General features: G+C 53.7%; 1 protein-coding gene across 12 annotated transcripts in view; it reads left to right on the top strand.

Annotated features, from left to right (window-relative positions):
• Window positions 1–27,428, top strand: part of MPRIP (myosin phosphatase Rho interacting protein) — a 94,387-nt gene that overhangs the window by 23,403 nt on the left and 43,556 nt on the right. For 11 of the 12 annotated variants that reach the window (XM_070479261.1, XM_070479258.1, XM_070479259.1 and 8 more), the window contains exons 3-4: window positions 1,356–1,421; window positions 22,317–22,468. In XM_070479261.1, the coding sequence (XP_070335362.1) occupies window positions 1,356–1,421; window positions 22,317–22,468 (218 nt within the window). Of the gene's footprint in view, window positions 1–1,355; window positions 1,422–22,316; window positions 22,469–27,428 lie in introns of those variants that run through there. The other variant, XM_070479265.1, reaches the window with a different exon arrangement.

Here is a 27,428-nt window from a genome sequence, read left to right as displayed (position 1 = left end):
GATGTCAGACCAGCAGCACCCCAGTCAGTGCTTATTCCTTTGTCGGGGATCCCCTTGGATTTGGCTCCATTTGGCTCGCTTTCCTCTTCCATGCATGCTCCTCCGGGAACTGCCACCCACCCCTGCCAGCCCCTGATCCCGGGGGGCCTCTTCCCTGCCTCTGGGTCTCTGCTGCCCCATCCTGAGTGTCTCTGGGATGGGGCTGTGGTACCCGTAGAACATGCCTTGTATCTGGGGTCTTCAGGCTTCCTCTGGAATGGGTTTTAATTTTAAAAACAACCAACAGAAGCCTTGGGAATATTTCTCAGGAAGGGTGCAGGCCCTCTTGCAAGGCCATGTGAGTGCCCTGTGAAGACCACGGGGGCTACTGTGTTCAGTGGCTACAGTAACTGGGGGGCAGCCCTTTCTCCTGTTTTGTATTTAGGTCACAGAATTGCCATTTCCAGCTTCTGATGGGAAAATCATTATTATAAATGATATAATTCTGGTCCAAAGCAAAGAGCCATGATATTTTAGTTCATTCTTTTTTTTTAGTTCATTCTTGTGGCCTTATTGCCAGCAGAAGTATGAATTTTGTTGGACTTGTGGAAATGTTGAAGATAGATCATGGGTCTTCATGACGAGCTCTGAGATTTGGGGACCAACAGTCTCATGTTCTAGACATGCCCCCTACCGCCACACATTCAAAGGAAGGGCCTCTCTATTCCCCATGTCAGTGCTATTGGACCTCCCATCAGCCCCAGTGGCCTGGCCTTTGGGTAGAGGGCAGAGAGGGGCCCCTTTTTCTAGTCAGTCCCTCCCTGGATATCAGAACTGTTCCCACTGGTTGCCCCTCCTCAGTTTTGATTTTTGTTACTTCTCTCTTGTTCAGTGAATCTTGGAGCCTGGCTCACTTTCCCCTTCCTTACACTCCCTGTGGCTCACTGGAACAACCCTTTTACATCACTTTTCCAGATTTTTCAGAAGTGGGGAATCAGTGCCTAGCAATTCTCAGGTTATCCTATGGGTCAGGTAGTTTAACAAATTATGAATTCACACGTATTGTGTAATAAGCTCTGTGCTGGGTACATGAGGAATAGAGAAAGTTGATCCGGGCATGACTCCTGCTCAGGAGGAGCTCGCAGATTGAAACAGACCAGGCGGCCTTTTCAGCCTCAGTAACTGGAGACTTGCTGGGTGGTTGGGGCCTCTCGTTGGCACAGTCCTGGCTGACGAGGCCCTGCTCTTCCACCCCTGCGGCCCCAGCATTGGAAGCTGTGCTGCCAGCGGGCCTTAGCAGCAGGCCTGTCAGGTGCAGGGGCTCCGCATGAGGAGGCAGGCCAGAACCCTCCCAACTCCTGTGTGTTCCGTTGCAGAAATGGCAGCGCCGGTTCTTCATCCTCTACGAGCACGGCCTCTTGCGCTACGCCCTGGACGAGATGGTGAGTGTCCTGTCTCCCCACCCCGTCCCAGCCTCCGCCAGGCCTTTTTCGCTCTCACTGCGGCTTCTGCGCCGAAGCCTGGAATTTTGAAGCACTGTGCAAGCTAGTTGCAGTGGCATTTAACAGCCCTGACCTTTGCTTTGAGGCACCTGCTGTGGCCACGGGTGAGAGTCAGTAGTGAGGGAGGAGGCCCTTTCTGTTCAGGGAGAAGGAGCCCCTCGGTTAGAAGTGGTGGGGCTGCAGGGCAGGTGGGGTGGCCCTGGGCGGGCCTGTGCCCGCTGGGCTCTGCAGGCCCCCCTGCCCTGGCCCAGGGCTCCTCTCAGGTTTGTGGCTGTGGTTGGTGTCGCTCATCCCATTTATTGTTCAGAGGCCTCCTGGCCGTGGGGTTGGTGTTCCCGTCACTAAGTTGGGGTGTACAGGCCCCGTCCTGTCCTGCCACCTGCCTGGTTTGCTTCCCACTTCTGAGCTGGAGGGATATTTACCAACCTGGTGGAATATTCTGACTTTTCTTTTCCACTCATTTTGTCTCCTGTCCTTTTCTCTAAAGGAGACGGTCTCTCCTAACTAATCTAAAGTATGAATTCCAAAATTGAGTACCTTTTCCTGTTCCTTTGGAATGCGTGAGTGTGTGTGTGCAGCATTTTTAATTGGGATGGTTCGGGAATATCTATTCACACGTGTAGCATGGTGGACCCCACCCTTTCAGAGTGCATCTGCTTACTGCAGGAGTGTGAGCAGAGGACGCTGCAGTCTGGTGGACACGTGGAGTTTTGGTGGTTGTCACAGCGGGTACATGACCAGGTCATCAGTGCTGTTTCCATGTGGGGGGTCCTCATCACTGTGATGCCGTGTGGTCATCATTTTGTTTACGGGACATGTTAATGGGTCTGGTATCTAAGGATGCAATTGATAGGTATGATACTTTGTTCTGTGTTGACTAGTGCCTCGTTTCCTTCTAAAAAAGAATTTTCTTCTTCTTTCTTTCTGATGAGGATGTTTGTCAACAAGGATGGGCTGCAGGGGCTTTGCTGTGGGCACATCTGTGTCCAGAGCAGCAGGAAGTACTGGGTTGGTGGCACTGTGAGGGTTGGGGTAGGGTAGAATTTGCTGGAGGCAGCAGCAGGCGAGTGGATTCATCTGGACACACACGTCGTTTGGTGTGTTCTCCAAATACTGCACTGCCCCGTGTGTTCTCCCGATCTGGCCATCACCCCAGCAGGCGCCCTGAGGTGGGAGCTAGGCTCGATGCATGGGGGTTCCTTTGTCCTCCTTGTGCCTGGCTGACTGCTCTGAAGTCCTGCAAAGACCGACGGTGGGGAAGGGGCCTCGGAGTTCACTGGACAACATCCAGGCAGGACTGCGCCATGAACCATCCTGAAAAACAGTTCCTGGACTCAGTCTGGAGACTGATGATCTTGATCAGGAAATCTTTCTTTAGGTCCAGCTGGGGTTTGGTACAGGCCGCGGTCTCTTCAGCTCAGCTGCACAGCCTGAGGGCGGCTGCTGGGTAGACACACAGTGCACACTGGTCTGAGAGCTGCTCCTGCATGGCCCCCTGCGCCCTCCGCTCTCCCTGCTACCTGCTTGTCCTGCGATGCTTGGGCAGAGGTGGGGTGTCCTGCACTCAAGAAGAAGGAAACCCTGGAAAAGCAGGGCTGTGGGGAGGGTGGTGGGTGCCAAGTGGAGGAGTTGGCCCTGCTCGTGGGTGAAGAGGTTGACCGGCGCTGCTCTTGGTGCAAGCGCACGGCCCCTCCAGGGGTAAAGGAGCTTCATTTCTCTTTGTGCCAGGGAGTGGTAGCCTTTGTGTTGAAACACCTGTAAAGTGGCATGTTTCCCTGTTGCCTTAGGAAAGCCCCCATGGTGGGTGTTCTGAGAAAGCCTCTGGAGGCTGGCACTGTGGGGCTTGCAGGGCTGGAGTGGTCTCTGCCACCCTGTGGTCTGTGTCAGGCCCTGTTCTTCACAGCTAACTCCCGCCTCCACATGGAGCGGGTGACCATTGTGCCGAAGTTGCCGTGCAAGGCCTCTGGGGCTGCAGGTCAGAGCTGCTGTCCTGAGTCTCAGCGGTGCCAGGGTGCCGCTGGACCTCATGGAGGCCACGTGCCACCAGACAGAGTGCAGGGCCCAGGACGGCCCCACAGCCAGTGCTGGCCCAGAGACCCTGTGTGGCCTGGTCAGTGGCTTGCTTATGTTATTTTAAAGAGATTTAGGCATGTTTGACTTGCTATCATCTCTGTTCCTACAAGGTTCGGAAGGACTTCCCCATGAGATTTCCTGGGAGTGGGGGAGGTGACGGGGCGGGGTAGCCTGCCGGCTGGGATGATTTATGCCAGTGGAGTGGTCCTGGGCTTGTCCCTGCTGTGGGGGTCCTGCACATCAGGCAGCTGCAGGGCCGGCAGAGCTGCCCATGAGACTCACAGCCAGGGAGCAGACGGGCGCCACTTCTCACGGCTGCTCAGGGCAGTCAGACCCCATCCCCACCCCGGCCCGTGTAAAGGTCATCTGGGTGTTGGTCTCCGAGAGCAGCAGCTCCACATCTGAGCACTAGCCAGGCCTCTGAGATCAGACGAACTGCTAATTTGCCACCCTTGCCAAGTTTAGTTTTGCCCCATCCCTCCCATGCTAATCTATTGCATGTAATAAATTGTAGCGTTTTATGGCTAGACCCTTAACACTTAGTCACAGTTTGTTTCAAATTGTTACTTGGGCTTTTACATTTATAATATTACTATTTGTTTTCATTTGCTTAAATGTGGTCTAACCAACTGGCCTTTTGTCCTGCGTCCCTAGGCCCCTGATAGTTCTTGGTCCCCCTCTCTGTACTGTCTGACCTGGGGTTTGGGGAGCACAGGTCCTGTCAAAATTGTTGAGTTGAAATCATCAATTTTGTAATTGCATTGCTGCAGGACTTCTGTTAAGCATGGGGAGGAGGTGGGACCTGGATACTCCTGGGGGAAGGATTAGGTATGTTCTGCCTTGAAGCTCTTAGTAGTTCCTCAGCAGAGAGAGAACACACTCCAGAGGGCTCAGAGCACAGGTGGGGACTCCGAGTGGGAGGGGGCTTTGGTCCCTGGAGGGCTGCTTGGAGACACCTTTCTGTGTGGGGTCTCCTGCTGGGTCTGGGGCCTCAGGCTAGTTTGACTCCAGAGGTGACTGTTGCCTGTCTCTTCCAGGCAGCTCTGAGATGGGACTAACCTTCGGGATCACTTTTCCTTTTTTGGGAAATTTCTTTCTCGATACACCCACATACCCTGTAACTGGTGGGTGTGGAGGAGAGGCAAATTGCCCAAAAAAGGAAAAAAAATTTTCCAAATGCAAGCAGAGGTGAGGTGGGCTCAGGGCAGCCTCACAGACAAGTGGGAGCCTGAGCAGTTGGGCTGGGCCTCTGGTTCTTTCGGAGAGGACAGAGTGAAGAGTCTGGAAACCCAGACGGCTCCCCTTCTCCTCTGCCTTTGTTTCTGCAAACCCTGTGCTCTGCTGTTCCTGCATCTCTGCCCTTGAGGTGTGGTGCTGGGGTCATTAGAAGGCTTTCCTAGGGGAGCTCCCCATCCAGAGGGGAAGCAGCCCCCAGTCTCAGGTGAAGTCACTGGGCAGTGAGACTTGGGGCGGGGGGAACTTGTGACCAACGAGCTCTGGCAGCCTGTCTCTTGATTTCATTTTCCCTTCCTTCTCCTCCTGGAAGCCAGGCAAAAACACTTGCTGTTGTTGTTTGCTTTTAAACTATGGTAAAATATATGCAACAAAATGTACCACTTTAACAACTACAGCTCAGCAGCATTCAGCACACTGACACTGGTGTGTGCCCACCACCACCATCCCTCCACCCCTCTCTGGAGCTCTTTCCATCTTCCTGGGCCAAAGCTCTGTACCCATCAAACCCGCACCACACACCCTTCTACTTCCTGTGCCTCTGGATTTGAGGACTCCAGGGACCTCCTGTAAGTGGGGTCATGGTATTTGTCCTTGTGTGTCTGGCTTATGTCACTTAGCATATGTCCTCGAGGTTCATTCATGTCGGAGCATATGATACAGTCTTATCGGGAAAGGTCTGATGCAGTTAACTCTGCTCTGAAGCGAACTGACCATGGATCTCTCCTCTGTGAAACCTGTGGAGAGGCTGTGCCCATGCTTCCATGGCAGGGTATGTGGAGCCCTCACACCGTGTGCCCTAAGATTCCTGGAGGCAGCCCAGACCAGAGCTATGCTGAGCCACCTTCACAGGGGCTGTGCTGCTGGCTCTTCAGTGCATGTCACACCCGAGTCATGTAGTGGGGAGAGCTCTGGTAGCCCTCACGTCCCTTGTTGGAGGGCAGCTGTGGGCTCCTCAGTCCCCTGGGCAAGGCACTCCAGCCAGAGCAGTCACCTCGGGGTCTGTGCTCACAGGCGAGGGGGTGGGCTTGGTCTGAGAACTGCTGGGTTGTGGGTCTGCCTCCTTTACAGTTTTCTTCCTTAGGACAGTCCTAGAGGATGCTTGATCCCAGGACCTTTGCCTACTTGGTTTTCCATGAGTTTGGGCCCCAGGGGAGAATGGGGAGGGACTCAGCTTGGCCCGCTGGCCGTGGGGACGCTCCTCTGCAGCCCAGTCTCCATCATACCCCTGCATCAGGGCCTGCAGATTGCAGGGCCCAGGGCCACAGTTTCAATAGCCAGCCCTGCGATGTGAAGAGGTATAGGCACCAGAGCATCCCTGCTCTAAGTGCTGGCCCTCCCCCCGCCCCCTGACCCCCCGCCTGGAGCTTTCCCAGGCACACTGACTATTCTGATTCACTGGTAACCATGGTGGCCGTCATGTCCACAGTAAAGAGCTGGTGGGAGGACATGTGGCCGTAAGAGGGTCCCTTTCACGGTGAAGCACACAACTCGTTGGGACCCATGTGAATATTAAATACAAAGCTGAACCACAGCGCACACCTTCTTCAGGGCAGTGGGTGGGTTGTGGAGTCAGAGAAGCTTTCTGGAAGGAGTGGGGGCCTTGGCCACCACCCTGCTGGTCGTAGGGGTTGCAGGGGTACCATGTGCTCAGTCCGGTGCTCTGTGGCTGATCTTCAGGCACCTCCTCTAACGTGATGTGTGCTCCAGTTACTGCTTGACAGGTACTGCCCTTCCATTTTACAGAAGAAACTGAGGCCCCAAGAGATGGTGGCATCACTCAACTTGCGAGAGTCAGAACTGGGAGTTTGTGAGCTGGTGAGATGCCTTCTGGGAGAAGGACGTGTCCTTTGCCCGGTGGCCCCGCCCCTCTGCCCGCCACTGCTGCTGCTGCTGCCGCCGTCTAGTGGTGGGCGGCTCGGCCGCATCTGGCCCGGGCGGGCGGGCGGGCAGGCTGGGCTCTTGGCCTCCAGCCCACCCTCGGGTTTGTCTGTGGCCACAGATGGGAGCTCTGGTGGTATTCCGTGTGCCTTCCAGCTCCTTGAACTAGGCTCTCTTCAGGCTTGCAGTCGCGTGTGTGAATGTACATTCAGAGGTGTGTGGAAATTGCAGTGAAGAGTTCACCTTATGCCTCCAAGAGGCAGAGAAGCTTCCTGTGACCCCCGTCTGATGCTTTATGAATCAGTCTCGTGTCTTTAGATTTATTTGTAAACCTTTCATGCATTTGGCCTGGCTTTGACCTTCGTACTTTTCCACCTGGGTTCAGCTTCCAGGGCATGGAGGCAGACCTGCTGTGTTGGGGGGGCCCGAGGGGGGCAGGGAGAGGGCATTGGTGTGGAGTCTGTACCTGGAGGGTTTCCTCCAGTCCCCCCTCTCTGAGGAAGTGGCCGGTTCGCCCTCCACATGACCTCAGGGGCTATTGGACCCACAGTGATCTCGGGTCGGCTTTCCTTCCCTCCTCTGCTCAGCTGTCTCTCCTCAGTCCTGTGGTTGCTGTGGTAAAAATGGCAGTTTTAAAAAATAACTTTAAACTTGGAAGTGTTTTCATCCCTTTGTCAGCCTGTGAGCAGGATGGGGGCTGTGAAGGAGCGGGGGCTGCCCCAGCCCTGTGGGTGCTCCACGTCCCACGGGGCTCTCCTGGTGCTGTCACAGGCAGGCTGGTGACCTCTGTCTTCCCCATAGAATTCTGCACAGAAACGTAACGGGAGCTTTAAACTGACACAGTCTGGTGCTACTTCAGTTGAAGCTGTGCATGATGCCACCCTTCCTTCACCACCCCGACTCCCCCAGCAGCCCTGGCTGGACTGGACAGACCTCCCCAGACAGAATCACCCTGGTGCCTCAAGGCCCAACCCGCAGCCTGCATGAGCAAGCCTGCACCACCTCTTCCGTGTCCGCCAGTTAATTATTTTTCCAAAATAATGAACTTAAAAAACATTTGCCAAAGTCTGAGTGCTTTACCAGTGTGAACAGCCACCCTCCCTCCCCCTTTCCTCCCCCCCCCCCCCCACCCCATTCTGTGAGCTCCGAGGCCTCTGCAGGGGCTGGGTGAAGGGGAGAGCAGCCGGGGGGCGGGGAGGCGCTGCTGCAGGACAGCTCAGCAGGAGCGCTCAGGAGCCAGGCCCCAGCCAGATGTCAAGAAGGTGACTCCAGGGTTGAGGCATTGCACCCCTGCCTGCTTTCATTTTTAGACTTGAGGGCTGCAGCTGATATCCTTGTCCTGTCTTAATCGTCACAGCTGCACATCATTTTCACCTCTCTGGGAGGGATGTTGTCACAGTTAATTCCTTAATGACTCTTAAGTGTAAGTGCATTGGGGATGAAATATAGTCTGTAAAGGGCTCTGCCTCTGGGCTTTCTGCAGGTTGCCTTGCCTTGGATTATCCTTGGGTCAGCTTCAGGTTACTTGGAAATGTTATGGTGGGTGACAGGAAAGGGCATGATGAAACCAGCTGGGACTGGGAACTCCTCCCAACCAAGCCCTGTTGTCCAAAGATCAGGGGTCAGCGGTGGCACTCAGAAGTGTCACACACCTTCCTTCCTCAAGTATGACTCCCTGGGACGCAGAAGGCTGCACCCATTAGAGTGAAGCATCCTTTGGTACAGGTGTGCCCTGGAGACTGGTGGCCAGACTGTAGGCCCTTCTCACTGAGTGGAGGAGGAAGCTTGGGACACAGGCTTGTTAAGATGTATGAGCCTGGTGTCTGATGGAAGTATAACATTGTGCCTCTGGTGGCTTTTTGTTGTCATTTACCACTCTAACTGCTGGCCTGGGTGGCATTTCTTAGTGTGGAACAGCTGGGGGGTGGAGGCCACCAGTGGTTGCTTATGGGGCTGTTTGGAATGAACAACAGAGCAGACTCCTGGGAGTTACAGCAGAGGAGTTTCAAGAATGACTGGGTCCAGAAGTCCGTTTATGGCTGGGGAAATTCACCAGTAGGTATGGGGTCACCTGGTCCTGAAGGGAAGGGCTTGCTGTTTCCACGGGGCCTGAATCTGGGGCGGGATGGATGCTCTGTGCTGCCAGTGCCTCATAGAGCAAAGAAGTTAGAGGAGAACATGCAGGAATGAGTGGGTGCAGAGGCTCAGATAGAAAGGAGCACATGCATCCCTGCCAGGTGGGGTGGGAATGCTCTGCAGGTAACCTTGAATCATTCAAAGAACCAAGAGAGGACATAGGCACCACTCCCATGGGGGGGTCTCCTTCCTCTGTTCCTGGTCCCTAGGATGCAGATTTCCATGTGAGTCTTCCTGCACAGGGCAGTGAGTGCTTCAAGGGAGAGCCTGCTATTTGCCTGCATAGACAGAACCTTAAACTATGCATGTGGTGTGGGAGAAGCCCGGCACCTGTCAGCTGACCCAGGGGTGGAGATCAGTCTGCCATCCCCTTTGACTCTGGCATGTCTGTTGTAAGCATTTAAGAAGCCTCTCCCTGCCCTCCCTGCCCCAGAATCCTCCCTCTTTTGACTTTCAGACTCTACTGAGAGGACCTGGGGACTGGTGGCCCGGCGAGTGCGTTTCCGTGTCACTGGGACCATCCTGTGTGCCTTCATTCCTTCCCAGTTACTCACGTGCTCAGTCATGGGCAGCAGCCTAGAGATGAGCTCCCGACAGTGTCTGGTGCCCTCAAGCCTAATGAGAAGCACGGTCCTCTTTCCGACTCCCCTGGTGTGCCCACACTTGTTAAGGGGACACCCATGGCTTGTGAACAGAGGGGCTGCAGGTGATTTTACGTCCTCCTGTCTACTTGGGGCCCCTGCCAGCCCTCTGCATGTGCACGGCTCTTACTTACAGTGATGGAGGGGGTCATGGGATGGTTGAAGCAGCAGTTCTGTGAGATGGTGGAGGGATTTCTGGGGACCTCACTCTGTGCAGGGGTAGCAGCTGAGACTGGGCTGTGGTGGGCATCCTTGGTGGAGGTCCTTAGAGCTGTGGGTGGACTTCTGTGGCGCTGCGACTCTTGTCTGGAGGGTGAGCATCTGCGTTAATGGGCTGCGGGAGTCTGGCCCTCCTGCAGGGACAGGAGTGACTTTGGGTTTTAGGAAAGGGAATAATTGGTTAGGGAGCAAATTAAGTAGCAGTAGGGAGAGAACTGTCGAAAAAGTCATTTTATGAGAGTCAGCAACAGGAAACATTTGGGGTCCAAGAAACAAAGCCAAGTGACTGGTATCAGTGTGTGTGTGTGTGCACCCATGGTGCCCCCTCACATGCCTATGCAGGGCCAGGTGGCTCGAGGCCAGGCTGCAGAGTCCTCCAGGGCTCAGCCCTGCTCCCTGACTTCTTGGGACCCCATCATGGGCCCAGCCCTCCCTGCCTGACAGTATTTTTTTTTTTTTTTTTAAACTTTCCTGGGAAACAGGCAATACAAACAGTCTGATAAGCCAGCCCATGTAAGGTATTAAATGGAGGGCTAGATCAGTAATGTTTATGTTATTCTGACCCTGTGAAAACTGCCACTCAAGCCATGTAATGACCATGGCTGTGTTTCCTTCCACACTTGGTTTCTCTTGAAGTTTATGGTTGCCCTCCCCCATTCATTTTGATTTATATTTAACTAACCTTAATTGAACTTTACACTTCCTGACAGAACTACAAAGTTCTCCTTAGTGTGGGCAAGTCCTTCAGTCAGAGTCTTCTTTTTTTCACGGTCGCATCCCTCATGGAGACTGCTCTCTGCTTGTCCCATTTGGCCTGGCTCTTCTCCAGGCCTGCTGCTCAGCTCTTGACCTGGGGTTCCCTTCAGCCTTCTCTGAGTGTTTTAGGTCGATCTCTTGTTTTTGATTTGCTTCTCTACTTGGTAAAGCCTCTTGAGAATGGCACAAGGGAAAGAGTTTTGAGACTTTGCTCGTCTAAAAATGCCTTTCTTGCCTATACTCTCGATTGGCAGCTGGACTGGTTATAGAATGTCAGACTGGAAACAGTTTCCCCTTGGAGTTGTGAAGGCACCGTTGTCAGATTCACGTACGGTTCCTGATCCCGTGGTGAACGAAGGGCATTTTCTCTCTGGAAACTTTGAGGAGCTGCTCATGAGCCCCTGGGCTCCAGAATTTCATGGGCTGTGCTTTGTTGTGGGCCTGTTTTCTCTCATTGAGCCAGAAGCCTGTGTGCCTTTCAATGAGGAAGGTTCAATTCTTCTGGTACAGGAGTTTTCTTGTATTTTTTTTTTCTCCTCTGGTAATTTCTTTTGTTTCATCTTCCCTGGTCTTTATTCTCAGAGCTCCTGTTATTTGGCTGTTGGTTCCTTTGGACAGTCTCTAATTTTATTATTATTTTTTTTTGCATGGCTTTGTTGTTCCTCATTAACCTTGCTGTAAACCCTTCTATTTCTGATCCCAGTGATCCTGTTTTGTTCTATTCTGGTTCTTATGTCAGCTGTGATACTTAGAGTTTCTTGGGGCTCATTTCTTGTTCTCTGTGTATTCCTTTTTATAGCATCTTATTCCAGTTTCATGGACTCAGTACTGTCTCTTATAATTCCAGTTATTTTGAAATTCTGTTCTGTCTTTGGTCTGACTTGCTTTCTTCTTAGTTCCCTCCCTGCCTGTTTTGGTCTTGGGCTTTCTCAAATGAGTGTGACCTTTAGCTGTACATTTGTATTGAAGAACGAGGTTATGTGTGTGCAGGGCTTATGTGGTGATTGGCTGGCCTTGTCTTAGGACAGTCAGGCTGCAAACTGGAGAGCCCCCAGATCCAGGTCCTCCCCTCTCCTGTCTGGGGCAGCCTCAGCTTTCAGGATGATGACTTTCATGCAGTCTTCCTCCTCCTGCCCTCCACCCCCCTCTGCCCTCACCCCAGCCATGCACACCGCCCCCCCCACCCCCCACCCCACACTCCGCCATGGTGCTTCCTGCCCTGAGTTCAGAACCTCTTCAGAGAGCACCTTGTGGATGCTGCCCATGGGACGCCGCCCTGTGGGCTGGTGCTCCTTGAACGGGGGCTGCCCAGCCCTGCTGCCCGTCTCGCCTCTGAGGTCGGCGGAGGTGCTGGACCAGCCCTGAGTGTGAGGAATTCTGGGACTGCATGAGTCCGCTCCCCCGGGTCCCTCTCCAGGTGTGCACAATTTATTTACTATCCCACATCTGTTGCTCTCTCCTGTTTTTTGTGTTTGAGAGTTATGCCTTTTAAAAATCTGTGGTCATTTTTATTAGAATTTTATCAGCAACTTGAGTGTGTAGCTGTGTGATTTTGGCTGTGCTTGACTGGAGGCCCCTCACGCATTTCAGGAGTCAGTGTCCACCTTGGGCATCCCCCTCGTGAGCCCTGCTCCTCTGTCCTCTCCTAGATCGTCTGTGGGGCAGGTTGTTGCCCTGGGTCTGCACAGCTTGTGTGCCTGGTGTGATGTCTTTGAGAGTGAGCATAAGTGTGCCTGCTGCGGGTGTGTGTGTTCATCTCCTGAATTAAGGCTGCAGTGCCTTTTATGAGGAAGAGATACTTTTCATGTTAGGAAACAGTTCTTCTGGTTCAGGAGTTTTTGGATCAAGATGAAATTCTTGATTCTCTGGTTAGAAACCCAAGGGTTAACGATGACCGCTGTTCCAGGAAAATAAGAGGGAGACAGTCTGTCTAATCTCCCTTTGGTGAATAAGGCCCTTGACTGACTAGGCCCAGGCACCTACCTACTTGCACCAACAATAAGACCCTTGTTGTCAGGGCTGGGCAGGTTCTGTAACCGATACTCTGGCTGCCTTGAGAAGGACCGTGGGGATGTGCGGTGCAGGCCTGTCCTTGCTCCGGGGCCTCGCACACGGTTGTTTCCTTCTCCCATACCCTGTGTTTTCCTCACGATGCTCCCTGCAGCCTGAGGGAGCCAGGAGAGGTTGATTCATTCATTCACTTGCTGTGTGCCAAGGGCAGACTGGGAGTTGGAAAAATGAAGATGGAGAAGAGTCCTGCCCTCCAGGACCTCATAGCCCCTATCATCAGGCAGGAGGGTTAGCCGGCATGGGGGCACAGCGCTGAGACAGACATGCCCTGCTTGGCCCCAGAAGTGCTCCCTGCAAGCTCCGGATCACCCTGGGGAGGGACAGACTCAGAGCATTCCGGAGGTGGGTGTTCAGGATTGGTCAAAGCACACGGATGGTGGTAGAAGATGGGACTAAAGAAAGAGGGATTTCTGACCCTCAAAGCCAGGAATAAATATTTCATGGCGAAAAATTTGGGAAACAGTAAAAAGCATGTAAAAAACAATGTTGCCCTATGACCCTAGGTAAAAACATGCAGATGTCATGGTTTGTGTGTCCTCATAGGATGTGTAGTCATATACTTAAGTGAGGCCCAAAAGTAAGATTGTTGTATTTAATGAAACTATTCTAACGGTTCCCTGTGTCACCCTTTGAAGCACAGTCTTGAACAGCTACCTGTTAGGTCACCAGGTAGCTGTGTTTACTCTGTTCCATACTGCAGACGTTCAAGTCGCTTTGAAGTGTTTTCTCTTTTTTCTTTCTTTGTTTCTTCCCTCCTCTCTTCCTTTCCTTCTCTCTCAGTATAATGGTTCAGCCGCCATTCCCAGAAGCAGAGTTGCTGGGTCCAGGCTATGAACTGTCTTGAGGCAGTTGATAGTTACTGCCCGATTGTGCTCTGGAAACTCTGTGCTCCTCAGCTGGGAGGAGGGTGTCCTCTCTATTTTCCTCCCTCCATTCCGGATCCCCCAGATTTGTGTGGTTGTCCTGGAGGCTGTAGAGGGGTGCTTTCTGAGTGAGGCACCTCACAGACGGTTAGACCATATTTGTAGTCTTAAAGAACTGAGACAGCCTGATGCACTGGAACCTCAATGATAACTGAAATGCCTTATTTTAGCTTCCATTTCATTCCTCCACAGTCAGACCGGAACCAGCAGCAAAGGAAGTTGGAGTGGTTGGCATCACACCTCGGCCTCTTGCACCTCTCCATGCTTCTGAGAGCTAGGGGACTGGAGCAGGCGGCGGCCCTGCCAGGAGCCGGGCACCACTGTTCATGCCACAAAGCTGCTGTGTGGCCATGACATCTGCCTGGCTTATAAAGCGTGGCAACAGCCTGAAGGGGTGGGGTGGGGTGGGGTGGGGTGGGAGGGGGCCGCAGAGCCCTCTGCTCCTGCTGGCTTCCTTTTCCCTGGAGTCCGCTGCACCCTCCCTGCCGCGCGTTGCCCCAGGCCCTTCTCCCCGCCCTTCTCCCCATTGCCCACTGGCCTTTCAGAGTTGGGATGGAGACAAAGGCTTCCGGCCCCAGAGTGGCCCTGCTTGCTTAATTCCCATGCTCTAAAAATATCCGTGCAGAGCATCTTCCTGCCCAGTCTCCAGTCTCCTCCCTCCAGAATCTGCCTCACTCCCCCCACCGCTCCCCCGGGGAAGAAATAAGATCTCCATTTCATTGCTCTTTCCAGGCTCTGAGTGGAATAAGTAAGAAACGCCGGGTCTCCACAGTTAAAAGGGGAAAACTGCCTTTGTTCATCCTGGAGGGCTGCCACCTGCCTGGGTTTGGGTCCACACTCTGAGGGTCCTGCCTCCTGCTCCGGGAAGGACACCAGAGAGGAAGAAAGGGGGGGACAGGAGCCCACGTGGGGTGGCAGAGGGAGGCCAGCCTTCTGCAGCCGGCCGGCCTCCTGCAGTGAGTTGCTGTGGGAGTGAGGCTGGACTCCCAGGCCCCTGCCCGCCTGGTCAGTGTGGACCAAAAAGGAGTCTGTGGGAAGCCTCCACCCTGGGAGGCTGCGGAGGCTCCTGCAGCTTTCTCAGGCATTCCTGGATTGGGCTGGAGCCTCGGCCCCTCCCCCCACCTCCAAACCCTGGATGCGTGCCTAATTGAGGCTTCATTTATTCCCCCATTTTCCCAGCTCCATAGAAAGAGACAGGCAAGTGGGTGAGGCCTCCCGATCCTACTCAGAGCATGGGGGTAGTAAGGGGTGGCTGGGGGAGAGAAGTACTCCAGGGTGGGCCTCCTCTATCCCAGAGGGGCTGTGTAGGGGGGAGGGGCAGGGAGGGGAGCCAGGGCAAAGGGGCTGCCAAGTTCGGCAGTGGTGGGAAGAATTTCTTTTTTTCTCCCCACTCAAACCCAAAAATAGCCATGTCAAAGGCACAAGCCTTGCAAGCTTGGGGCCAGCTGAAAGCCATTTGCTTCTCAGCCCTCCCCGTTTTCCCTCCTCTTCCTCATAGGCTCTTTCTTTCCAAGCTCCTGCCCAGTCGAGGGAGGACAGGACAACGCCACCCCCCCGACCCCGCCCACCCACCACCAGCCACAGGAAGAATGAATGTCCTCTCTTCCCTTGCTACCCCAGACTGCGCCTTCACTGGTTCCCACAGGGAAGCCTAAACCCACTGCCCTGTACCCTAGTGTAAAAAGTCGCCCCTGCATTTGCTTTTCTTGTAACTTTGAATTTGCTGATTAAAAGATTTCTTAAAATGAAGCAAATCTGTGGCTAAAATATAGACAATTAAAAATATGTAAAGACTGGATTGGATCTTGAAACCAAGGGGAGTGGTCATACGCAGGGGAGCAAATGCCACAAAAGCTGTTTGCTGTTACAACTGTTTTTCCCAATCATAAAAGTAACATACTCATTGTACAGATTTTGCGAGAACAGGACAGCCCAAAGATGAGATGATAATCCGACAATTCAGAAAATTCTCTGATGTGAACCTCTGGGGTTTAAAATGATGAGATGCCCTTTCTGGTTTCCTTGCTCAGAGTTACTCCCGCTGGGCATCACGTCTCTGCTGCCAGCCTGTTGCACAGCCCTCAGCAGAGGGCAGAGTGGATGTCCTTCTGCAGGGGCACCTGTCCTCAGGGGTGCTGAAGTAGGGGCTGACCTGCTCCGTCTGGGCTGCTGTGGCTTAACAAACAACATGTTTTATTTCTCAAGTCCATGATCTGCGTGCAGCATGGTTGGGTTCTGGTGAGAGCTGTCTTCTAGGTCCCAGACTACTCCTGTGTCCTCACATGGCAGAGAGCAGAGAGGACCTCGCAGAGGCACCGCCTCCCAGCACCTTCTCATTAAGGGGTAGGGCTTTAGCGAAGGAGTTTTGAAGGGACCCTAACGTTCAGTTCATAAGAGGCCCTCCAGTGATGCTGGCCAGGCTCTGCCACTGCCCTGCAGTGTCCTGGGTGTAGGGTGATGGCCAGTTAGCCTGGAGACCTGTGTCCCTGCTTCCTGGAGGGACTCTGCCTCAAGGCCCAGGTTGTCCGAAGCGCCATCAGTCTGGTCAGGAAGAGCACAGCACCAACACAGGCCGCCCAGGCTCACGGCTTGTTTTAGGCTGTGCCTTCTCCTCTTGGAACCCGTCAGAATGAAATGAAACTGAATTGGCCAGTCCTCAAGCAGTTTGTCAGAAAACACCTGGGTGGTTGTGTGTGGGTTGACTTCCAGCTCCGCCTGCTAGCTGACTGTGGTCACTTCTGTAGCCTCACTACATCTCCACGTTCTCAGTGGTGTGGGGAAAGGAGCAGTGCTTTTCAGGATGAGCATGAATACTGGATGCTGTGGACGAGACTGCAGCTTCATGGTCTGTCTTCCCGAGACCCTCCTGTCTTGCTGCAGGGGCGAGGTGGGGGAGGGTCTGGCTCTGCTGTCAAACAAAAGCCCGCTTCCCCAAAGGAGCCCCTTCCTCTCAGGTTTAGGGACATGTGTCGCCTAATTAAGAGATGAACGTTTTGAAATAATACATCCAGATTTTTAAGTGTGTATTTTCTGTGTTTTTTAAAAGAAACAAATTTTAGAACCATTTTGACGGTACTATGGACAACAACAGGGACTCCAGTTGTGTATGTTTCCTTGATTTTGAAATTATTTTCTGCAGTGGTGACAGTCCCCACTGCAGGGTCCTGATGGGTCCAGGAGACCCGGCAGGGTGGGGCCAGTGCAGAACGCACGTCTCCAGGGTACGCGCCTTTGTGGCTGGGTGGCATCTGCTGGTAGCACCTCTCCCTCCCCGTCCTCTGCGTCCCCAGGCAGCTAATGGATCTGGAGAACTCAGGTGCTCCCAGGCCTCAGTGAGAGGCTTCTCTGAGGTCTTGCTGGGGGCAGACACCTGCTGTCAGGAACCAGATGTAGGTGCCAGGAGAGCCAGCGGCGGTGGCGGGGCTCCAGGGGTTGGGGGTGGGGCAGGAGAACTGGACCTAGAGGAGGTGAGGCAGGGACCGAGCGTAAAGATGGGCCTTAAAATGTCACCGGGTCAGCGCAGGGCCCAGGAAGTGCACACCTCCAAGCCCTTGGTTGGGAGTTTCCAGGAGGAGAGAAATAAGTGAGTGCGTCCGTCCTTAGACAAGGCCCCATCAGCCCGCTAGGCCTCAGCTTCTCACAGGCCTTATTGGCCTGGGAAGTCCTTGCAAGCAGGGAATGAGGCAGAGAACCTTGCTGTCAAGCCCTTACTCTCTGGAGTTTTCCTCCTCCTCCCACTGTTGGGAAGTTTAAGCAGGAGGGCATCGGCATTGATGTGCTCCAGGCTTCCTACCCTGAGAGGGAGAGGGTCGGTGCCTGTGGGTTCTCTTGTGGTCTGTGGAGAAGCATTTGAGTCTGGGAAGAACAGGGTGCTTGTTCCAGGGCCCTGGAGTCACTCCAGGAGGCTCCAACCCTCCTGCTGATGAGCCCCACGGATCCCTGGGAAGGAGCCTAGGAGCCTGCACGGGATGGGGTTTCAGCCCTGCAGTTGGGTTTTGTGGGTCAGAGACGGGAGGGCGGGATGCTTTGCTCAGCACCATGGCATTTGGGCACAGGCCTGTCCTGAGACAGGTTGGGGATGTCAGCCCCGGGCTCACAGCATGTGTGCCCTGGACGCGCACTCTTGCTGCAGGTGGATGCCTATGGGCACCTGAGTGTCCCTGGAGCCTGGGGTCCCTGAGGAGCATGGGGAGGGCTGGGGGGCCGTGACTGTGCCTGGCCTATGTCCAGGCTGGGAGTCCCCTGCCGGACACTCTTGTTACTGCTCTGCTCCCCTGTGTTCTAAAATTTGGATAGCAGGGGAGGCCCAGTGACTCCTGATGTGGTGTGAGCTCAGAGCAGAGTTGCTCAATTATGTGGATTCTTGGAATAAATCAGAGAATTTCTCCATAAAAAGGCCATTTGAAGTCTTTTGGGCACGCACCTTGTGTGGGTCCTGTCTAGCCATATTCAGTAGTAGCACCAGCCCCACTTGGTTTCAAGGCTCAACGGCATGGTTGACAGGATGGGGGTGTGTGTGTGCTCATGTGACCTGCCTGCATTCTCTGTGTGGCAACAAGCTCCCCCCATTCTGTGTTCCAGCCGGACGCTCACACTGGCTAGGAGCCGGAGGAGCTAGACCCGGCGCTCAGGGCCGGGGTAGTGGAGGCGGGAGCCTGTGCCTGTGTGCGGTCACCTGAGCCCCGCTGGGGACAGGGACTGTCCTCTCATCACAGGAAGTGTGGCAGCCCCGCCATGGCCCTCACCTTCCCGTGGGTGATAGGGTTTCCTGGTGTGGTCTTCACCTTCCCAGTTGGTTGAGGGCCTCACAGAGTCACCCGAGGAGAAGACCCGTGTCCCTCCTCCTCCCCTCAGGCTGCCTGAGGTTTTGTTTTCTTTCTCACTGTGGCTGGCAGGGCCTTGGGGGTGCTAACCCGAGCCTGATAATACCACCTCTCCAGTAGTGCCCCCTCTCTTGTGAACCCCGCTGGCCCTCACCCTCAGCGGGCCCGCAACAGCTGTGTTTTCTCTCTCCTCTCCCCTCTGTTATGCTTTCATCAGGTCCTCTTTGGCCCAGCCACAAGCTGCCTAGTGACCTAGTGCAGCTGGCCAGGGCCTGGGCCAGCCAGCCCGCGGTGCTGGGCCTGCTGTGGCAGTGAGCAGACCCGTCTCCTCTCCAGGCAGCCTCGGTGTTAGAAGCATGAAGGGGCTTTTCGGTAATTCTGATGCCCAGGCCCCACTCCCAGAGAGTTTAAATCTGGGCATGGAACCTCCATTTAGTTATCTTTCCAGGTCATTCCATTATTCAGCAAAAGTTGAAAACCATTGCGTTAAGCACTCAGACCTTACAGTTTAGGACCTCTCGCCTTCTCTCCAGTCTCTCTGGTGGTTCCTGGTCCCCAAGAGTCTCTTCTGGCTGCTTCAGACCTCAGTATTGGGGTCTTTCAGCACCAGGGTGAGCAGGGGGCCCTGCAGGAGGGCTTGCTGAGTGCCATGGCCCCAGCAGCTGCGTGGCTTCCAGCCCACCCATAGCAGACGACGGTGTGTTCTCTCCCAATCTGCCTGGAGCCGCTGGGCAGGAGACGAGCACTGCCTTCCTCCCGGGCATGGCACCCTGCAGACCAGAGCTGGGGTGTGCGTCTCCACAGCAGGCCCTGCTGCCTGTGTGCCGGTGCCCCCCGCCCCCACCCTCTGTGAGCAGCCCCGTTCTCCGTCTCGGCTGGAAGAATGGCTTCTGCTGGGAGGTGCCTTGAGCCCCTGGCCTTTCCCCTCTGTGTCCTCCGTCCCTCCCTCTTTAGCCAGCATGCCCTGGAAGAAAGGCAGGAAGGGTAGAACTAGTATCTGAGAGCCAGAGGGCTCTCAGATATACAAGGAGCTGTGATGCATTCTTCTCCAGGACTTTCCTGCAGAGTCCAGGTGGGAGTGTGTAAGGTGGTATGTGCCCTTGGACATGCGTGGAATCTGTACAACTGAAGGAGAAGGGATCATGCTGGGTGCCTTGTGTGCGGTGGTGAAGCTGCCCGTGGAGCACTGGTTCACAGTCTGGGCCACTTGGGTGTGCTAGGGCCCAGGCAAGCAAAGGGAGAGGCTGGAATGATGCACATGGTCTTGGATTCAAGTGGAGGACACCAGTGTGTTTAGCTTGAGACACACAGGAGAGACAGATCCCGCAATTGATAGATAGGAATGGGGGGGGGGGGGCATGTAGGGAGGGGAAGGTAAATGCAGACGTGATTGCACAGGTTATACGCACCTGTGTTTCCTTGTCTGTCATCTGAGAAGGCCTGGAGGCAGCAACACCCCAAAAGCAATGAGCATACCTAGTTCCTCAGTATTGATTTCTAATTCTGTTCTTCAGTGAAAGGAACCAGGGATCCTTGGAGAAATGGCCCATTCTAGGATCAGGGTAGGTACATACAAGCTGAGCCTGGGGCACCTTGCTTTACAAATAGTGGGACGTGTGCATGCTGGTAGGCCACGTGGTCAAGGCCAGGACAGCTTGAGCCACAGACCCATCGTGTTGTACTGGGTTATAGTCTGTACTGTATGGGAGGCACGTTGAAGTTTAGCAGGGCAGGGGCCCATGTGGGTGTTCCTGTGCTGCTGCTTCCCGGGCGGGGGGTGGGGGGCCCTGTTGAGACCAGAAGGGCTGGCCCCTGTGAGCTTGGACAGGTTTCCCAGGTTTCCTTTCTCTTGTGCGTGACAGGATGAGGTCACGCCTGCCTCATGGGAGGTCATATTTAAGGAAGGATGAGAGACTGTAACTGGGTGATCCTGGCTTAGAGGTGGTAGAGAGACGCTTGTGCCCTTCAGCCCTCACCTGTCATGTCTCTGCCTTTCGTGGCCCTTCTGCAAACTTTGTGGAGGAGGTAGCACCTTCTTATCATGGAGAGGTTGCTGAAAGCCTCAGGGTACAGTTGGTGCCTGAGTCCCATGACCATATGGAGCTGCGGGCCAGCAGGGAGCCTCACCAGGTAAATACTCGCTGTGCAGAGGCACCAGGGTGCAGTTCCGGCCCCGAACCCTGGAGCAGTGGCCTCTGAAAAGTAGCACGTGTCGCCCGGGGCTCTCTGGGTGGTCCAGTGAGGAGAAAACGCTGGAACTTGTGATGACGTACTTTATGGCCCCCGCAGAACTTACCTGTGTGTGTTGTGTGTGTGACTCAGGGTGACTCAGCAGGGCTGGGCATCTGCCCTGGCAGCATGAGGGACAAGGGAGGACAGCAGAGCAGAGCACCGGGCCTGCCTGCTCTAGCGCTGGAGCCGCGCTCCACATGGCGCCCTGGTCCTTCCTGCAGCCCTGCCTCAGAGAGGCCGTGTGTTTTGTCGGGGCCGGTGGGGATCAAGTGTCCTGCCTGAGGGGGTCTGCCTTTGGAGAGGGCAGAGGTCACCACCCAGGGAGGGTTCTGCTGGGCACTGGCATGATGTGGGGGAAGGAAGCAGGGCCTGAAGCTGAAGCAGGAAGGTGGGAAGACAGCGCTTATCCCGAGGCATGTGGGGGACCTGGGCCACCTCCCTCATCAGCTACTTGGTTGAGGACCACCCACCAGGCTCCCTTCTCCAGCTTAAGGGCTGGCCAGAAGCCTCCAGGAGAGGTGCTACAAGGTTTTACTTCACTCCGGAAGCTCTCAGCTTGGCGTGGGTGTGGCCCCCTCTCTCATGCCCACCTGGGGGCACTTCTGAGATAGGACACACTGAAGACCCAGTGAGGGTGTATGCTCTTCTGTGGGTGCACGGCTGCCCTCCTGCCCTGCCGCCTCCATCCTGAGCTGGGCCCCAGGAGGATGGGCGGGTCCCAGAGGCCCCACAGAGAGGCTTCTTGGAGTGGGGAACTTACTTCCTGCCCTGCAGTGACCCAGCGAGCTGGCAGCTGTGTCAGGGCGAGGGCTCTGGAAAGCCACCACCTCTGGGGTCTGGCTTCTGGGTAGGGCCTCGGGACAAAAAGGGAGTTGGCTGGCAGTGGGTCAGCAGAGCTCGGCGTCTCATCTTCAGACCAGGTCCCCTTCCTCTGTGTTGCAGCAGGGGACTGGCTGGTGGGAGGAAGGGAGCCCAGCCACCACTGTGGGCCTTTTCTGCCCCTGCTGCTTCTCCAGGACCAGCCTGGAAGTGCTGGGCCCTTGGGATGGGCTCCTTGTGGAGGTGGGGTGGGAGTTGGAGCTTGGTCTCCCCTCCCTTCATGGAGTCTTCGCGCCTGGTGTGGTGGCCACCACAGCCCCCTGCCTCCTTCCCCAAATCCTCCTTCCATTCCAGGAGGGTCCTCACTCATCCACTCAGTATCTTGTTTTTGGATTTCTCTCCCTAATGTCTGTGTCTCGCAGCTTTGACTGAGAAAAGGGGGGAAGTGCTATAATTTGTCCCAGCCCTGCCCGGGCAGCCCTGAAGGAGGCCCGCCTCTGACGACCCCAGGTGGGAGGCTCTGGTCTGCCTGCCCCACAGTCTCCCTGCAAGATGTGCTTCTCTCTGGCCCCTCCTAGCCTTTAAAAATAGCCTTGCAATTTCAAAACTACCTTCTGTAGCTTTTCTCACTGTTTTCTGGATCAGCCACCCTCTGTGACCAGGCTCCTGGCTGCCTCCGTCGCCCCAGCTGTCCTCAAGACAGGTATCTGCTGCCTGTTCCCCCGACACACAGCCCCCACCCGCCCCCAGCACTCGTGGGCTGATCTGTAGTGGGAAGGAACATGCAGCTGGTTGTCCTCTGAGAAGAGCAGACCTGTCACCGCTCCCCTCCAGGGTGGGTCAGGGGGGTGCGGGGCTGTGAGGGCCAGACTGAGGCAGCCCACCCCCATGCTCTGCATGGCAGGGGGCTCTGCACAGCTGTGAGGCCCCAGTGATGGTGGAGAAGCCAGGAGGGTCCGGAAGGACCTGGGGAGACAGGGACGTTCCCTCTGCCCCCAGGGTGACTCCTGCCATGTCTTCCTCTTGCAGCCCACAACCCTCCCACAGGGCACCATCAACATGAACCAGTGCACGGACGTGGTGGATGGGGAGGGCCGGACAGGCCAGAAGTTCTCCCTGTGCATTCTGACCCCTGAGAAGGAGCACTTCATCCGGGCTGAGACCAAGGAGATCATCAGTGGGTGAGTTTGCTACATGTGTGTTGAGACAACGTGCCCCACCTGCCAGGGGTCCTCGAACTGTCTGTGCCTTGTGTCTGCTGAGTCCCTCTCTCCACCCACCTTTGCTTCATCCCCGCCCACAGTTGCCCAGCTGCCCCTGCCGCCTCCCTCTCCTGGTGTCAGCACATCTTCCAGGCCTCTCTCTGGTCTTCTGTTCCATCCTCACTTCACTCTGGCCTCGTCTCAGTCAGCCACGAGGGGCTTGGTCTCTAGAGCTCATCCAGCCTCACCCCCTCCTGCCTGAAAGGCCCTGGGGCCCTTCCCAGCCCCCTACCCACAGCCCCATGCACTGCAGCGCTGAGCTGTTTGTCACGCACGTCTCCTGCTGCCTCTCCCCTGCCTTCCCTTCCATCCTCCAGGCTGTGAAGCCTCCAGGAAGCCTTCCCCAGTGAGGCGTGTGGCTCTTGTCAGCTGGCGCTTATGAAGGCTGGGGTTTGCCCAAATGTATTCTCTTCAGCCAGCGGTCAGCCCTGGAATAGAGGCCATATCTCCCTCATGACCCCCATGTCTGCACTCAGGAGTCACCACAGGGTGACCACACGCACTGCTTTTCTTGTCTGCATGGACAGAACAGAGTTCTGGGCTAGTCCACCCCCCATGCCCAGCATGCCCTGGGTGGAGGCTGGGAGAAGCCCTGGAAAGTAGAGGGACCCAGATTTCCAAGCAGCCGCCAGCGCAGGGGGCTGAGCTTCGTGCTCTGAGCTCTGTCACCTCTGCCTCCTGGGGGCCCTGCTCTTCTGTGCACGCAGCTGCACAGGTAAGTGACATGGTGCGTGATGGTGAGCAGGTTCCCCTGGCCCAGCCAGGAGCTCGGGCACTGGATCATGGAGAAACTTGTCATTCTCTAAGGTGCACAGGAAAAAATGAATCTCGGGGTTGAGGGGCTGGGCTGATTACTGCGCAAGGAGGAGAAGGAATTAGGATGTCAGGCACCTTGCGTTCGGGAAACGGAGGTGGCTGAGTGATGGGCTGGGCTTTGGGGCCCTATCAGCTGCAGCTGGCCAAGGCGGCCGTGGGAGGAAGTGAGATCTTGTTTTCACTGAGGTGGGTGTGGAGCGGGGGCCAGGCCCATGCTGCTGAGGGGTGGGTGGCTTCTTCCTGGGGTGCCAACTCCCTGCTAGTCATCCTCCCATGGGGAAAGGCAGGATTTCATTTCTAACACCAGGGGCAGACAGGAGGACCAGTTTCACTGCCTCTCCTTAATCCTCCTCTTAGAATGTTATGGATTTTAAGAGCGTAAAGCATTTTCGTTGTTCATTCTCTCAGTCATGTCCGACTCTTTAGGCCCCATGGTCTGCAGCACACCAGGCTTCCCTGTCCATCACCAACTCCTGCAGCCTACTCAAACTCATGTCCATTCTCAAACTCATGTCCATTGAGTCGGTGATGCTATCCAACCATCTCATCCTCTGTCGTCCCCTTCTCCCACCTTCAATCTTTCTCAGCATCAGAGTCTTTTCCAATGAGTCAGTTCTTCGCATCAGGTGGCCAGAGTATTGGAGTTTCAGCTTCAGCATCAGTCCTTCCAATGAATATTCAGGACTGATTTCCTTTAGGGTTGACTGGTTTGATCTCCTTGCAGTCCAAGGGACTCTCAAGAATCTTCACCAACACCACAGTTTGAAAGCATTCATTTTTCAGTGCTCAGCCTTCTTTATCGTCCAACTCTCATATCCATACATGACTACTGGAAAAACCGTAGCTCTGACTATACGGATGTTTGTCGGCAGAGTAATATCTCTGCTTTTTAATATGCTGTCTAGGTTGGTCATAGCTTTTCTTCCAAGGAGCAAGCATCTTTTAATTTCATGGCTGCAGTCATTGTCCTCAGGGATTTTGGAGCCAAAGAAAATAAAGTCTGTCACTGTTTCCATTGTTCCCCTGTCTATTTGCTATGAAGTGATGGGACCAGATGCCCTGATCTTAGTGTTTTGAATGTTGTTTTAAGCCAGATTTTTCACTCTTTCACCTTCCTCCAGAGGCTCTTTAGTTCCTCTTCGCTTTCTGCCATAAGGGTGGTGTCACCTGCATATCTGAGATTGTTGATATTTCTCCCAACAGTCTTGATTCCAGCTTATGCTTCATCCAGTATGGCATTTCACATTATGTACTCTGCATATAAGTTAAATAAGCAGGGTGACAATATATAGCCTTGACACACTCCTTTCCCGATTTGGAACCAGTCTTGTACCATGTCCAGTTCCAACTGTTGCTTCTTGTCCTGAATACAGGTTTCTCAGGAGGTAGGTAATGTGGTCTGGGATTCTCATTTCATTAAGAATATCCCACACTTTGTTGTGATCCACACAGACAAAGGCTTTGGTGAAGTCAGTAAAGCAGAAGTAGATGTTCTTCTGGAACTCTCTTGCCTTTTTTGTGATCCAACGGATGGTAATTTGATCTCTGGTTCCTCTGCCTTTTCTAAATCCAGCTTGTACATCTGGAATTTTTCGGTTCACATACTGTTAAAGCCTAGCTTGAAGAATTTTGAGCATGACCTTGCTAGCATGTGAAATGAGTGCAATTGTGCAGTAGTTTGAACATTCTTTGGCATTGCCTATCTTTGGTATTGGGATGAAAACTGACTTTTCCCAGTCCTGTGGCCACTGCTGAGTTTTCCAAATTTGTTGGCATATTGAGTGCAGCACTTTCACTGCATCATCTTTTAGGATTTGAAATAGTTCAGCTGGAATTCCATCACCTCCACTAGCTTTGTTTGTAGTGATGCTTCCTAAGGTCCACTTGACTTCACACTCCAGGATGTCTGGCTCTAGGTGAGTGATCACACCCTGCGGTTATCTGGGTCATTAAGATCTTTTTTGTAATAGTTCTTCTGTGTATTCTCGGCTTCCCAGGTGGTGCCCGTGGTAAAGAACATGCTTGCCAGTGCAGGAGACGTAAGAGACGTGGATTCAATCCCTGGGTCAGGAAGATCCCCTGGAAGAGGGAACAGCAACCCCCTCCAGTATTCTTGCCTGGAGAAGCCCATGGACAGTGGAGCCTGGCAGGCTACAATTCATGGAGTCTGAAAGAGTTGGACATGACCAGGCGACTAACACTTTGACTTTTCGTGTATTCTTGCCACCTCTTCTTGATATCTTTTGTTTCTGTTAGATTCATTCCATTTTTGTCCTTTATTGTGCTTATCTTTGCATGAAATGTTCCCTTGGTATCTGATTTTTTTGGAGAAGTCTCTAGTCTTTCCCGTTCTGTTGTTTTCCTCTATTTCTTTGCATTATTCACTTAGGAAGGCTTTCTTCTCTCTCCTTACTATTGTTTGGAACTCTGCATTCAGATAGGTATATTTTTCCTTTTCTTCTTTGCCTTTCACTTCTCTTCTTTTCTTGGCTATTTTTAAGCCCTCCTCAGAGAACCATTTTCCCTTTTTGCATTTCTTTTTCTTAGAGATGGTTTTGATCACTACAGTGTTACGAACCTCTGTCCATAGTTCTTCAGACACACTGTCTATCCGATCTAATCCCGTGAATCTGTTTGTCACTTACACTGTATAATCATAAGGGATTTGATTTAGGTCATACCTGTATGCTGTAGTTTTTCCTACTTTGTAGGTTTTCCCTACTTTGTTCAATTTAAGTCTAAATTTTGCAATAGGGAGTTCATGATCTGAGCCACAGTCAGCTCCCAGTCTTGTTTTTGCTGACTGTATAGAGCTTCTCCATCTTTGTCTGCAAAGAATATAATCAGTCTGATTTCGGTGTTGACCATCTGATGATGTCCGTGCATAGAGTTGTCTTGTGTGTTATTGGAAGAAGGTGTTTGCTATGACCAGTGCGTTCTCTTGGCAAAATGCTGTTAGCCTTTGCCCTGCTTCATTTTGTACTCCAAGGTCAAACTTGGCTTTTACTCCAGGTGTCTCTTGATTTCATATTTTTGCATTCTAGTCCCCTATGATGAAAAGGACATCTTTTTTTGGTGTTAGTTCTAGAAGATCTTCTGGGTCTTCATATAACTGTTTAACATCAGCTTCTTCAGCATTACTGGTTGGGGCATATACTTGGATTACTATGAGATGTTGAATGGTTTGCCTTGGAAATGAATCGAGATCATTCTGTCATTTTTGAGATTGCACCAACATACTGCATTTCAGATTCTCTTGTTGACTCTGAAGGCTAGTCCTTTTCTTCTAAGGGATTCTTGCCCACAGTAATAGATATAATGGTCATCTGAAGTAAATTTGCCCATTGCTGTCCATTTTAGTTCACTGATTCCTAAGATGTCGGTGTTCACTCTTGCCATCTCCTGTTTGACCACTTCCAATTTACCTTGATTCATGGACCTAACATTCCAGGTTCCTACACAGTATTGTTCTTTACAACATCGGACTTTACTTTCACCACCAGACACATCCACAACTGGGTGCTGTTTCCGCTTTGGCGTAGCCTTTTCATTCCTTCTGGAGCTATTTCTCTCCTCTTCAGAAGCATATTGGGCACCTTCTGACCTGGGGAATTCATCTTTCGTTGTCATATCTTTTTGCTTTTTCATACTGTTCATGTGGTTCTCGTGGCAAGAATGCTGACATGGTTTGCCATTCCCCCCTCCAGGGTCAGTGGTTCTGCAGCTGGAGACGGAAGGCCAGAGATGAAGGGAACCTGATCTCCCCAGGCACAAGGGGCAACAGAGCCAGTCGCGGGTCGTGGTTCACACCTGCTGCCATGGCCTGTCTGGCAGACACTCTTGGCTGAGGTTCCACTGCCCAACCAGACTCTTCAAGGAGATCTAGGCATCACACACACAGACACACACCCCCGAGTTGGGAGGGGCCTGGGTGACGTAGGACAGGAAGGGTGTCTGAGGTCCCAGGGCACTAGGAGTATGGGAGCTGGGGCCCAGGTCAGCACCGCATGGTCTGGCCTCTGACGGGACCTCCATCTGGCACTTGGCAGGGGCTTCAGGAGCT

The sequence above is a fragment of the Odocoileus virginianus genome, chromosome 17 (assembly GCF_023699985.2).
Source record: "Odocoileus virginianus isolate 20LAN1187 ecotype Illinois chromosome 17, Ovbor_1.2, whole genome shotgun sequence".
NCBI lineage: Eukaryota > Metazoa > Chordata > Mammalia > Artiodactyla > Cervidae > Odocoileus > Odocoileus virginianus.
This window is presented reverse-complemented; position numbering and strand designations above follow the sequence as displayed.